A 13,941-nucleotide genomic window follows, 5' to 3' on the forward strand; every position below is an offset into this window, starting at 1 on the left:
TTTCACAGATGCATTTTAAAGTCAGGGGAGAGCCTTATGATCTTCTAGTTTGATTCCTGAAGAACAGAGGTTGCTCAGTCAACAAACATATCAAGCACAAAGCTCTTGATTGAACAGTAGCATGCATTTAGGAATGTATCTAGTCCCCAGCCACCTGATATGGTACTTTTAATTGCCACTAAGCACATTTTTTAAAACTATGAGCCTAACACTAAGTCTTTGCTTCCCTCAGCTGGTCTATGTAGTTCAAATCATAAACAATACTAAGAGGTAAAAGGTACACATAATTAGCTACCATTTTTAATTTATTCTCCCATACTACATTACTGGAATATTCCAGTGCAGTGTTAACTAAATAAGGCTAACCAGAGACAAAGGCCTATTCAGTAAAAAGGATACTACTTTAAGTACCATAGCAGCAAAATGTCTTTCCATTTCAGACTTAGCCAGCATTTCTTCCTTCTCTATCTCTTGTTCAGTCAGGTATTTTTCAACTTTAATCTGAAGGAAGAAAATGAGGTTCAGATGAGGGTTCTTTTCTCCAAACGTGATAATATGTGGACTAAGAACATTTGGAAAGATGGTGTAATGCTAATTCTTAATGCTAGATACGCAGTTTTAAACTACTTAGTTTCAAAATGGTGCTCAGAGAAAACAAAGAAACCCTTATATAGGGAAGTAATCCCTGCAAGCCTGGTTTGAATCTTATAGTCAGGAACAGGGAGAATTTCTACCTAATTTATAAGCAATTAAAAACTTTTAACAGCAGTAAATTAAGATTGTATACATTTTATTCATTTCAGATTATTAAGAGCTTTTTCCCTAAAACGGGAAAGGAAGTAATAGAGTCAAAAGGATGATTTTAAGTACACAGACACATCTGTTTTAAAGCTTTTCAGTACTGACACAATGTCTGGAAATTAGAAGAATTAGAGAACTGTATTTGAGTGGGTGCAAGAGAAAGATTTTTTTTTTTCAGACACCTCTGAATCCTGAACAGTGAGCGCTCGCTCTGGTATCTCATCATCTGTAAGAGATGGCTCCCACACTTCCACTTGGAGGTCAAGTTGTGCTGAGATTTCTTGGATCCTCACATTTCTTTCTTTCACTCGTGCTATCTCCTGCTCCTTTTGTCGTGCAACTGTGTCAAATTCCTTATTAAAAGCAGTTTTCACTTTGTAAATGATGTCCTGAAATACCAAGAAAGGAAGCAGCAATACTGCATGGGTCACATGCATCTATGGTTATATACCACTCCTCAATCCATCAGAATCATAAATGTGTGTATTTGTATATGTGACAGGGAGATAAACTGGTAAAGCCCTTTTATGAAAATCATACGGCCAGAGTTCAAGCTTTGTTAAATGGAGATGAGCTATTTTTTCTTTTTTTTTTTTTTTTCCCTAGTTTTTATTCCTTTTCTTCTATGTATTTGCAATTTGACAAAAATTCTGCCAAAACTAGATAAAAAATTAGTCTGTCTTCTATTTGCTGTTTTTTGCACTCTCCAGCTGAAAGAAGAAGAGGCTTCAAAGAAAAAAACACTTGACCTGTAAACCTAGAAACTGTAAATCACAGTTTCAAGGAGGCAGAGTTAAGGGCTTACTTTCGTGATTTTTAAGTGATGAAACCTACAGTTTTAATATGCTTTCATGTGATTTTTTGTCTGACATATGTAAGTAAAATGCGCCCAGTAAATAAACAAACATTGGAAACTAATTTTTTTAGAACACCTGAGACATTATAATGATTTTAAAAAGCATATACTCCTAGTAGATTAGCATAAATAATTGATCTTAACAAAGAAAAGTAGAATATTGTGAGAGAAAACCAGGTGTGTCTCCTACTGTGTCAGTTTACTAAAATGAAACATAAAAAGGATTTCAGTTCTATTAAACTTCACATTTTGAGATGCTTAACTGATTGCAATTTGTATTACAATGAATATTTGTGTCCATAATTATTTTGTTAATTTCTAATATAATAAGAAGTTAGGAAATAATAAGGCATGATGGCAGATAAGGTACAATGTTGCTGGGAGAAAAAAGGTTGTGCTCAGTGTCTAGTCAGCCAGTCTAGCTCTCAGCAAGCTCACTGCATTGGCCAACACTGAAGATATATCTATGCTTAGATATACGGCTTTAAATCCATACAGTAGAAAGATCTTGTTACATCCAAGTTTACATCTAAAGGCACTCCTTGTGTTTCTTCCCCATCTACTTTAAACACTAGTGTATCTGTCTACTAGATTTTATGTATTACAATGCATAATCATTGAGATCTGCTATAATTTACAGCCTTAAAGAGCTCTGAGGAGGCAATGCTTTATAGTACTTTAACCACTTCTACCCTTGTTGATCATCTTCATAAGAAGCCTATTGTTAGCATGTTTACTACTTAATAAACTGGACAGGGTAAGAGGAGAGTTTGATAGTAATGAATAATAAATAACAGAAACATAGAAGACTCCAAATAAAGGGATGGTAAGACTGGAGAGAAAGGAAATGGTGCAAGGATCCACCTGACTTTTCATTAAGCAGCAAATAATAGGGAAAGTGGTCCTATTTTCACAGGGCAATGTGCAAGCTAGCTTGGGCTACACAAACTCTTAAACTGAAGCACCAGTGGGCAAATACAGATACCCTCAAATTGGGTAACCAATTTCATAAAAGTGTTTTTCTTCCAGACCCGAGCTGGCAAATCCACTGGTGTTCTACTGCACTATGTACATTTATTAGCTTTCATCTCAGTAACTCAGAGACCTGTGCAACTCCCCATTGTATAGTGTCAGTATGCCCAGAAACTAACAGTGGCTGTAAATGCTGTGAGAACCAACAGATATGAGAGTGTCACAGCAGTAATACAAATTTAAGACATCACCTTCAATAATACTATCTGATTGACTTTCTGTTCCCTGGTGTGCAAGTCCCATTGGTGGTATAGGATAGATGTGTCTCCACCATACTGAGAACTCAGACTTCCAGTCAGGCAATAAGATGCACTACCATTGGCCATTCCTTCTTCAGCCTTCTCTCCTTCCATAGATAATAGAGTCTCAGAATCAGTCTCAAGACTTTTCTTCTGAACCTGAATATCACAAACATGATAACTGTTTTAATTTTGTACACAATCCAGTGGCACGTCTGAAAAAATTCTAGAGGTTGTATTCTGCAATTAAGCTCAGTGATCAAAATAATACAAGTTGAAATGATCATACTTGGAATATTGGGTCCATTTGTAGGTTCCCCAGTACAAGAAAGACATGGGCATACTGGAGCAAGTTCAGTGATAGGCCACTAATACAATCAGGGGTTTGAAGGATCTAATATGCATGGACAGGCTGAGAGAGTTGGAACTGTTTAGCCTCAAGATGGAGAAGGCTTAGGGGGATCTTAGTAATGCATATAAAAATCTGATGATGGGGAGCAAGGACAATAGAGCCAGACTCCTAGTGCTGCTCAGTGACAGACTGAGAGGAAATGGGTATACATCAAAATACAGGACATCCAACCTAAATACACTAAAACACTTTTCCTGTGAGGGTTGTCAAACATGGGAAAAAGTAGTCCATAGAGGTTGTGGAATCTTCCATCCTTGGAGATATTCCAAACCTGACTGGACACAGACCTGAGTAAATTGCTCTAGGAGGGCTGGACTAGATGATTTCCAAAGGACTCTTCTAACCTCAGTTGTTGTGTGATTCTCTAATACTAATACATTTGTTCTGAGTAAAAACACATTTTGTCTTTATTTATCTTTTTAAAATATTTTTTTATAATTTCTACAGCAAGAAAATGGACCTTAGAAATGTAACTATGTAAAGAAGGGTAAATGCCAACCATGAACATCCTGATCTGAAATGGCTTTATGCAGTATCTCAAAGAGATTGTACCTTAAGATTAGCTGTCTCAATCTTCTTTGACTGGAGAACTTTCTCCAAAAGTTCCAGCTCTTCTTTACTACGTTCTTTCAGTGGATAATTCTTCACTTCACAAGCCATATGGAAGCACTGTTCAATTTTTTAAAAAAAACACAAAAACCCAAAGCAAAAAGTTCTTCAGAATGCATCTATCCATTCATTTGTTCAATACCTGAATGCTAAACAGTTATAAAAAGTTCTTAAAACCAGGAATAAAATTGAGGATGTATTAATATAGACAACATAGTAAAAATACAGGAAAAAACACTTGCCTTTTTGGTAATAAAAATAGTTGGTTTAATTTTTTTTTTTTTTAATGTACAGAATTCAACCAGAACTAGATTTTTTGTAAAATGACTTGGTGTTTCACCACCCCTGAGATAATCCAGTATCATCAGTTTGACTAATCTCCCTCTGTTTAAAACAAGCAAAATCAGGATTAAATTTTGCCTTTATGTTCTGTGTAGCAAAAGTCATAGTGACTGCAGGAAAATTCCCCCTTTTACCTCTCCTAGCAACACTGCATAAAGCTATTCTCTGAGATGAAGGAATTAAAGAATTGCTTATTTGCTTATCAGCACTCTTAACCACCTTAGAAGGTAAAATCAGCCAGGCTCAGATAAAATTAAAGATTTGCATGGGCCCTGGGAAGATGTAAGTTTTTTCTCATACCATAAGCAGATAAGAAATGTGTTAAACTTCTATTTATTTTGTTTCTATACCTTAAGAAATCAATAAACTGCAGAAAATTAAGTAGAAAGCAGATGTTACCTTAACTGCACGTCCTTTTACACACATAGCATCCCAGCATTCACGTTTGATGACATCCTGCAAGTAGCGGTTGGCTAAATTCTCCATCTCAATCTCCTTCCTCACCTTTCAAGATATAGAAAAGAAAATAACAAGAGGTGGTGCAAAATAACAAGATATGGGCAATTTGTATTGAATTATTGAAAGAAAGCTAACAGATGAGGTGAATTACCAATATTTCATCATCTTAGACTATCAAAGCTATCTTCTCCAAAACCTATATTACATACTACTGAAAGGCATCATTTTATAAGTGAAGAAAAGCATTCTAGAGCTTAAGCAATGTGCCCAAGACCACAGTGTCAGATTTATAGTTTCTGGCACAGATCCTATTCCAACTGCCAATGTCTGCATCAGCAGCTTTACCTGCTTCAAAAAGTGACTTTATATACTTTTAAGTGTTCCTGCTTCTCAGCAGTGAACAGCAACTTTGAGATCATCCTCTGTTCTTCAATCATTCTTTCTCCTTTTCACTGATAGTTCTAAAGTGTTCTTCCCCCATTCTGTCCTACCCTGGCTACTTCTTGTTCAGCCTCTGCTCGTGCTCTTTCCATTTCTTCTGTATCCAGGTTGAACTCGTGCTGTTCCAGTTTCTCAGTGTCCGGCACCTGTTCATTTTCATGCATCATTTTCTGAATCTGTTTTTTTTTTTTTTAAATAAGGGAATAAAAAGTCATTTGAATGTGAATAGAGGAAATGCTATTTTAAACACTGTAGAACTTGGTATCAGAGAAAATTATTTTAATTGCCTCCACTTTTAACTGCTTCATGGTAATTGGTAGAATGGGCTGCCTGTAGCTAGTGACAGAGTACTATGTGAATATATTTCACCTTTTTATGAAAGTTGATTTGGATGTTGTATGTGAAGTTGTGTATATTTTCTAAGAACCTGTAGTACACAGTGCTTTATTCTGTTGTTCTTAGAACTTTATTAAGTTATCTATGTCATGCAGTTCAACAAAGGAAACTGCAAATTCCTGCACCGGGGTAGGAACAGCCCCAGGCACCAGGACATGCTGACTACTGAGCAACTGGAAAACAACTTTGCAGAAAAGTAGTTGGGGGTCCTGGTAGACGCCAAGTTGAACATGAGCCAGCAACGTGCCCTTGTGGCAAAAAAAGCTGACGGTACTCTGTGCTGTATTGCTGTGTTGCTAGCAGGTTGAGGGAAGTGAGAGACATGGACATACTGGAGAGAGTCCAATGAAGGTGATTTTAGGACTGGAACATCTCTCATATGAGGAAATGCTGAGAGAACTTGGGAGTATTCAGCCTAAAAAAGAAATAGCTTGGGAATCTCATCAATGTATATAAGTACCTGAAGGGAAGGTGCTAAGAGAGTGGATCTAGGCTCTTTTCACTGGTGCCCAGGGACAGGACCAGAGACAGTGGGCACAAGCTGAAACACAAAAGGTTCTGCTCAAACATCAGGAAACACTTTTACTGTGAGGTTGACTGAGTACTGAAACAGGTTGATCAGAGAGGTCATGGAGTCTCCATCCTTGGAGATAATAAAAATCTGTCTGGACATGGTCCTGGGCAGACTGCTCTAGGTAACCCTCTGCCTTATCTTCTTGCAGATAGCAGTATTTATGGAAGGAAACAGAAGGAAGATGAGAGGACAGTAGTTTCTATAATTGAAGGTTCTTAGACAGGCAGAAACTAGCCTGCTGAAAGAATAGATTGCTCAAAGTATAAGAGTAGTATAAAATATTTATTTGGAGCAAAGAAAACCGAGAACCAGACAGTAGTTCCTGGCAGGTTCAGCATATAGTCCCTGAAGAAGCACATCTCTTTATTACCTGTCTGCTCAGAGTTTATGACAAGAATGTAGCAGCACTAGAGCTGATAGCCATAAAGGAAGTGTACTTGTAAACAAAACTGGTAAGCTGAGCCATTACCCTTGTGAAGAAACTCACAGTTTTACGTAGCTTTTTAATTCCCATTTGCAGCTCTTCCTTCTGGTTAGCAAACCTCTGAGTCTCTTCTCTAATGACCTGACATACAACAAATACATTATTAAAAGACAAACACAGACAAGAAGAGAAAAAAAGATTGAAATAATCTAAAGGAAAATTATCCGTACAGAAAACAAAACTCCAAAGGGATTAATAACTGAAATAGATATAATCCTAATTCAATATGACAATTCTTAGAATTGCTCAAGAGAAAAAAGATTTTATAACCAGGTCACATTGTAAACAGGTTGCACAGCAATAGAGCTTAAAAGAAAGAAAATATTAAAGAAAGAAGTCATTACAAGTGCAACAATTACAGACACACTGAACTGCATAAAGCCTACTGCCAGAATTTGTTAAGTGTTTTACATTCCTCAGATTTTTCATTGTCAGTAAGCACTTCCAGTGGGATATTTAAAGACACGAGTAAACTAACATCTGTTACTCATTCTGGAAGCTGTGAAATTTTCTTTGCCCCTACAGCCTTGTCAATTCATCTCTTAGGGAAAATTTCGCAATTAGTCTGCACCTCTGCTTTCTAAAATAAGTTTACAGTTTTAAGTAGGATGATGGCTATTGATTGAAAGGGAAGGATGTATCTTTATGACTCCATCCTCTAAAGTCAGATGCAAGTCTCTTAGGACATTAATGAGCAGCTTAAAACAACCTAGGACCACATTGCTGCCTTTCAAGCTTTGCTTCTCATTACCTGTCGCTAGCTGATACTAATAGTCATGTAGTACTCATGTGTATGCACAGCCTCATGGAGTTGCCAAAAAATCCCACTAGAGGCACTAAAGTATGAACACTAGCATCAAAATAGAAACAGGAATACAAATCTGGGAGAGTGATGGAGAACATGCCACTTTCAGTTGCAGTATGTTTTAGATTGATTTGAGCCTCTCATGAAACTGCATCATAATTTGGAAGGTCACTCCTGAGATCACCCAGAAAGCAATGATACTTTGATTTGTCCTATCACTGAACCTCAAAAGCTGGACAAAATACACAGCTCTGGCTCATATCAGAAAGAACATCCTAGCATCCATAAATTCATATTTCTGGGGGAAAAAAAAGTCTATACTAACATTAACATAGCAGTTTCCAGGTTCACAAAATGCAAAATCCCCCCTGTAGACAGTTTTACTTATAAAATCTTTGGTTACATAATACACTCACCTCAACCTTAATGTGAAATAAACTCTGGGATTTTGTAATTAATGTCATATTGCTGAGCACTGATTTATCAGTGCTGTAGAATTCATTATTCTGGCCCTTGGGAAGAAGAGAGCGCCTGCTTGGTTTCTGATAATCTTCTGTGCGAGTTTTTGACATTTAGAAGAAAAAAGTCTTTAGAAGTTTCCAAAAGAATACAATTTCTTTGACTTTTTGTTTTGTTTTGTTTTGTTTACTCCTTGTGTAGAAGTGGTCTTTCGGTCTTGAAAGCTCCTACTGCACTAGGTACCTTCTCTGATGTGTTTATAACCTTGACCTGGGATTTCTAAGCATCTAGATCACAATGCCTTAAAGAGAGGTCCAAACATCAGAAAAGCTATAGAGACTAGATTCCTTTACAGTGTGTAATTTGGCACCCCAAATCACTACTGACTCTTGAAAACTCTGGCTTTGATTAATACTTGTTCTATGAAAGTACCTTCTTTATTTTCTGACCTATCCATGTCATGTCATTGGTACTGGCTGAATACAAACTGGTGACGTTTCCATCTTCTTCTGTCATCTCTACATTGGAAGATCTAAGTGATGCTTCCTGAAATTAAGGATATAAACATCCATCTCAGGTACTTAGAGAGAATGAAAGACAGAAATTAAATAAAAAATGGACTCACATTAGAAGAAACACCACCAAATTCCAGAGTGTTACAACATTTTTATTCCCTAACCAGTCCCTAGATTTGATCCTGCAAACCCCTGCAAAGCCTTTTGACTCAAACAGGCTGACTGTGCTAATCTCTGTAATCACTGCTTTTCTTGATTTCAACATAAAAATATATGACTAGTACCACACAACGTATAGCAGTAACATCACACTGGGAATGACACACAACTTTACACGAGGAGAAACTGACTTTCACAGTGTTTTCTGTGGCTGAAGAAACCAAGTGAAATCAAAGATAACGTCATCTTCCCATGACTATTCAATTTCTTTGATAATAATATTCTGCAAATTAATAATTAAGTATATTCAGCCCATCTTCAGGGTATTCTTCTGTTTTTAGAAAAGGATCAGAGTTTGTTTTGAGGACAGATTTTATCATGTGTGATTTTAGGATAATGATAAAACTTTTTTTCCCCATAAAGAAATCACCTCTTCTGGAAGTGATGCCGATGTGGGTTCTGAGTCAAACTGCCATTCTGTCATAGATTTTAAAACAACATTTTCATTTGAAGTAGACTTGTTCAGTATAGCAAAAAGAGATTGCCAGTGAGAAACAGCTTCCTTAACTTCAATTTTCTTTATCTTCCTAGTAAACAGAAATTTTTTGTGTTATGAAGGACAATGTATTAAATATACTTTATAACACAATTATTAAGTTGCTTTAAAATGCCTATTCAATATTTTAAAATATGACTGAATTTTGTTTGAATTCTAGAATTGCATAATTAAGTGAAGTTTCCACAGAATTAGAAATTCTGAAAGATGAATTATTCAGATAAGAAATACTGCTCTGGTGGAGTTATCTTCAATCTATGCATCTACCTGAACGGTTCTCTATAGCCACAGTTGAATTCCCATTAAAGCTGTGATGTCTCCTCGTTGCTGAGTTAAAATAGTATCTCATGAGATTACATCCCTTACTTCCACAGAGCCCCTTCCAGATAGTTTATTTGAGAGTGATAAGAATCTCACTATGGGTAATCAGATAAATCTAATTTATCAGAAGATACTCCTATATCTTATATTGCAACCATACCCAAAGTACAAGACTTTTCATGAGCTAGGGAGACCACCACTAAAGATGAAAGGACTGATTTTATTTCTATCCAATTCTTCTCTTTACTTTGAGAATAATAAAAAGGAAGTCTAGAATCACAAGTAGATGCAAAAATTAGTCTGTCAGGATGCAAGAAATTATACCATCAATACTGGTCTGACACTTTATACATACTTCCATTTCAGACACACCAGGGCACCATCATTTTTGCCATTAATGAGGATGAATTTGCCATCCAGTGAAAATACCATGGATCTGATTCCCCCTCCTTGATACGAGTGACAGTGCTTTTGAGCAAATATATCCTAGAAAAGTCATAGAAGCAGTATCAGCAAATACATTTTTCTAATGTCTGTAAATTCTGCTGCTTCATTTTAGATAAAAGTCAATCCAAGATGTCAATACAAAGTACATAAAAGACTAGGAATTACGAGTTTAAAATTTTTTACTACAGATGGGGCAAGTTTGTAGTATATTGATTTTGCAGGAGATAAAGAAGAGTAGGAAAATTATCCACTCTAAGATTTACTGGAGAAGAAAGTAAGTAGTTTGTATGATCATATACATATTCATTATAAAAATAGTTGTACTGTATAATGCTATGTCGGTTCATGTTCAACATAAATTTTTCTAAACCACCTTACATTCAAGTGAAGAAAAGTTTACGGTGGAAGAATGTAGCTTCACACCTCTTTCTCATGTAAACTAAACAAAGCCTGTGCCTGGATGCCTCCCTACCATAGTAAAAGTATGATAGATGAACAAAACGCCATCCTTTGCTGCTGATGCCAGCCACCGGCTGTTGGGTGATAAACGGAGGAAACCTGATCCAAACTGCTTGCTAGGAGTCCTCTTTTCTGATAAAAGTACTGATGGATCTTCCAACATATTCTACCAAACAAACACAATATTAGCAGCAGTTCAGATGATAGAAATATCTATGCCATTTTGAGACTAATGAGAGCTTTGTGGGTTATCCCATGCGTTGCAATGTAAAATGTTGTTGGATTACTGAGCTCAGGAAGCAGTATTATTGCTACTCAGCATGTTTGGGCCCGGAGTTTCTTGGATCAGAAAGTACAGGACTTGTCAAGGAGGAACGCTCACCTTTGGAATTCACTGTCTTGCTTGACCTAACTCTTAAACTGAGGGAGACCAATGAGCTGCAGAGAGCTCCTGTTCATCAGCAGGTAATGACAGTGGGTTCCTGAAGCCCCCAGTACTTCATTGTGAAGCAGGTCTGGGCTGGATTTACAGTTGTGTCTTGAGTCATGGGCTCACATTGGCTCAGTTTCTTCAGTAAGTGGATATTCAGGTTACTCAGCAGACTGTACAAAAGCACAGCTCCAATACAGAAGCTACATGGGAAGTACCTGCAAGCTGTATGAGTTTTAAGAACCAATAATTGGCTTTCTCTGTAACAGAACAAGGAGATTGATTTCGCAAGGTTTCTGAGCAAGTGATAGGACACTAAAAGTTGATGTATATGGATGAAGTAGGTATTTTTAGTGTAGAGAGGATTTCTTCCTTTTATATTCACTTCATCTACAGCCTTTGTTCGCTAGTAATTAACCACCACCCAAAATAAAGCAGCTTCAGAGAATTACCTCTTCAGAGAGATGGTATTTACAGATGAAAGGTGCACAGGCACAGTAGCCATACACAATGTTATCCTTCAATCTGACTGCTGAACTCAAAGGGTAATCCAGATCATACTGCTCCTTTTTAATGGCATTAGCATTAAGCATTCCTTGTTCATCAACATACTTATCATTATCTAAGATTGAAAAAAGAAACAGGGAGGAAGAGGCATCACTACCACTAATGCAGGTGCTTCACCTATCAAGTAATTAGGAAAACCCGTCTCAGCAAGGAGTGAGCATGATGTGAGTTTTCAAGGAGGAGAGTGGGAATTAAGATACCTAACTTTAACTCTGTGGGTTGTGCTGATGTAGCACACTGCAGTGAAGAAGAAAGATAGTTCTAGCAGCTCTAAAGAAGTACTAGAAACAGTTTAACTACAGTGATGTAACAATTTGTATACACTAATTTACCCTGCTTTTTGGGTATTACATAAGCAGTGCTAATTAGTTTGCATGGAAGTTCATGTCATCACTGACTTCATCTAGACTTGTTTAGGCATCTCTGCCATGAAGTACCACACAGTACATACTGGGTGGTATTGGTTAAAACACCTAAGTTCACATCTTCAAAAGGGCCTTTTATTCTTTTTGGTTCCTTAATTTGAGCTTTAAAGAGACACATGAAATTAAGACTGGTACAGTAACTGTAGATCTTCAGCAAGATTGAAAATCAAGCTCCATATTATATGTCTAAAAATAGGCACAAAAAGAAGCCCAACATTAGTGAATATTTAAAGAATATACTCACAGCAAACTACTTTTTAAAAAGTTTGTCAATTGTAAGGCCTTTTAAAAATTAAATGTAAATAACTAGAAAATCTGATACTAGGCTTACTAGCAGTTTGACAGAATTTTTTGTCCACAAAAAGGCTTTGTTAGTAAATTAATTGCATATAATGTGAGCAAAATGATACAAAAATATAAATGATGTTAGTAATGAACATAGGCTGCCTTTTGCTGTAATGTGATAGATAGAAGACATCACTGAAACCTCAAACTATGTTGATTTGGCAACTCTTAGGTGGAAGAGACGTAAAACTGGAAGTGCATGGTGGGATACAAGTTAATATTTTTTAAATACAGTGGAACTTTTCCTTGGTGTTTTTATATAGAAAACCTATAAAAAAGACAGAATCATTACTGTTTGAGTTATATCAGCCTTTAACCTCTTTCTAATGAACTGTTATATACCTATAATAATTCTTTGAAGAGGTTGGTGGGATTGATTCTACTCTGAACACCTGATATGCTAGTCTGCATACAGGTGATGCTGAGCTCAAGGCCTCTTTGTGGCTGGCTTTGGATATTGCCCACACAGTAGTAATAATAACATCATCAATAACGAAAACCAGTGGTAGTGAAGTGGTGGCTTTGTGATTCTGCAAGTGAATTACTTCTTCCTTCCTCAGCTTTCTCTCAAAATATCAGTCTTTCTGCTAAAATGATTCAGCTGACTATAAGTCTATAGACTGCTGTATGAGAAATGGTGTCCTCAGAGAATGTACAGATGAGATGAAGAGATTAAGACTGTTAGTATTTTGTGTTAAAGCAGGGCAATAACATGTTCTTGCCTTAGAAAAATATCACATAGGATATATTTCAATTCTTACCCGTTGTGAGTGCTGAAGATAGACAAAAAATTTCCAGTCTTGCTCGCTGTATCTCTGCCACATTAAGGAGTACCATCACTTCAACTAAGTCATTCCTGAAGTCAGAAACTACAGAAAGATCCAGCACTTCATCGGCCAGCACTGAAGCAGGTAGGGAACACCAGTGTAAATTGTTACTGAAGCATGGTAACATCATTTTTACTAAGATATGATGTGAAACAAAAGGACATCCCTGTTCAGAATCCATGTCAGCTCAACCACACAGTTCTGAACCTGCATTAAAATGTCAGACAAGCCACAACCTGGTTTCAGAAACCCGCATGCACACAACTTTAGCTTGAGGCAACAGGTACTGAGAATGCTAAGCACCTAAGTGTTATTATTACATTAAACATTCAAATCTGAGTTTACATCCAGCTTGATTTTAGCAATTTTGAGGCTGTCTGCTGATAACTACCAGATAAAGCATAGAAAAGCCCTCCTTTAAGAGGCCAGTCAGACAATGAGAAGATGATCAGGCAAATTCTGAAAATTATCTAAGGACATGTAATTCTACATTTGTCAAACCAATTAAAATGATAAAATAATGTCCATTTATAAATAAAATTATTATGAAGATCTATATATGCAGATGTCATCTGTAAGTATAATGTTACTGGAATTGAGAGACTGTATAAACAAATTTACAAATTTCAGAAGAATCTTTTTGTGAGTTAAAATTCTATCATTTTTTATTCTTCAGTATCAACCAGCAAAGCTGACAATTCCAGCAGTGCCCATGTTAAAAATGTCTGGGACAGACATTTGTAATAGGAGATTGCAGTCAGCTATCACGACCTACAGTTCTTTAGTCTAAATTCTCATATGGCAAGCCACAAAGGTCTTAAGTTCTTTGCCAGCACTATTACTTTTGAGCTGGAGCTGTGGTTGGTCAGTATATCCATTCTCTTCCCTGTGATTTATACATGTTCTGGGAGAAAAGTAATATTGGTGCATTTGCTAACTCACACTACAGAGAAAAAAAAAGATTGGCCAGGATAAAATATG

General features: G+C 36.6%; 1 protein-coding gene across 1 annotated transcript in view; it reads right to left on the reverse strand.

Moving 5' to 3' along the window:
• The window catches only part of CFAP43 (cilia and flagella associated protein 43), a 47,933-nt gene that overhangs the window by 10,466 nt on the left and 23,526 nt on the right, over positions 1–13,941 (reverse strand). The window contains exons 13-25 of the mRNA XM_074908035.1: positions 12,895–13,035; positions 11,249–11,418; positions 10,380–10,532; positions 9,816–9,946; positions 9,014–9,170; positions 8,342–8,455; positions 6,649–6,726; positions 5,242–5,367; positions 4,691–4,795; positions 3,893–4,009; positions 2,881–3,087; positions 984–1,190; positions 412–501 (exon numbers count right to left, since the gene is read on the reverse strand). Coding sequence (XP_074764136.1) covers positions 412–501; positions 984–1,190; positions 2,881–3,087; positions 3,893–4,009; positions 4,691–4,795; positions 5,242–5,367; positions 6,649–6,726; positions 8,342–8,455; positions 9,014–9,170; positions 9,816–9,946; positions 10,380–10,532; positions 11,249–11,418; positions 12,895–13,035 — 1,796 coding nt within the window. The remainder of the gene's footprint in view (positions 1–411; positions 502–983; positions 1,191–2,880; positions 3,088–3,892; positions 4,010–4,690; positions 4,796–5,241; positions 5,368–6,648; positions 6,727–8,341; positions 8,456–9,013; positions 9,171–9,815; positions 9,947–10,379; positions 10,533–11,248; positions 11,419–12,894; positions 13,036–13,941) is intronic.

The sequence above is a fragment of the Athene noctua genome, chromosome 5, assembly GCF_965140245.1.
Source record: "Athene noctua chromosome 5, bAthNoc1.hap1.1, whole genome shotgun sequence".
In the NCBI taxonomy this organism is placed as follows: Eukaryota; Metazoa; Chordata; class Aves; order Strigiformes; family Strigidae; genus Athene; species Athene noctua.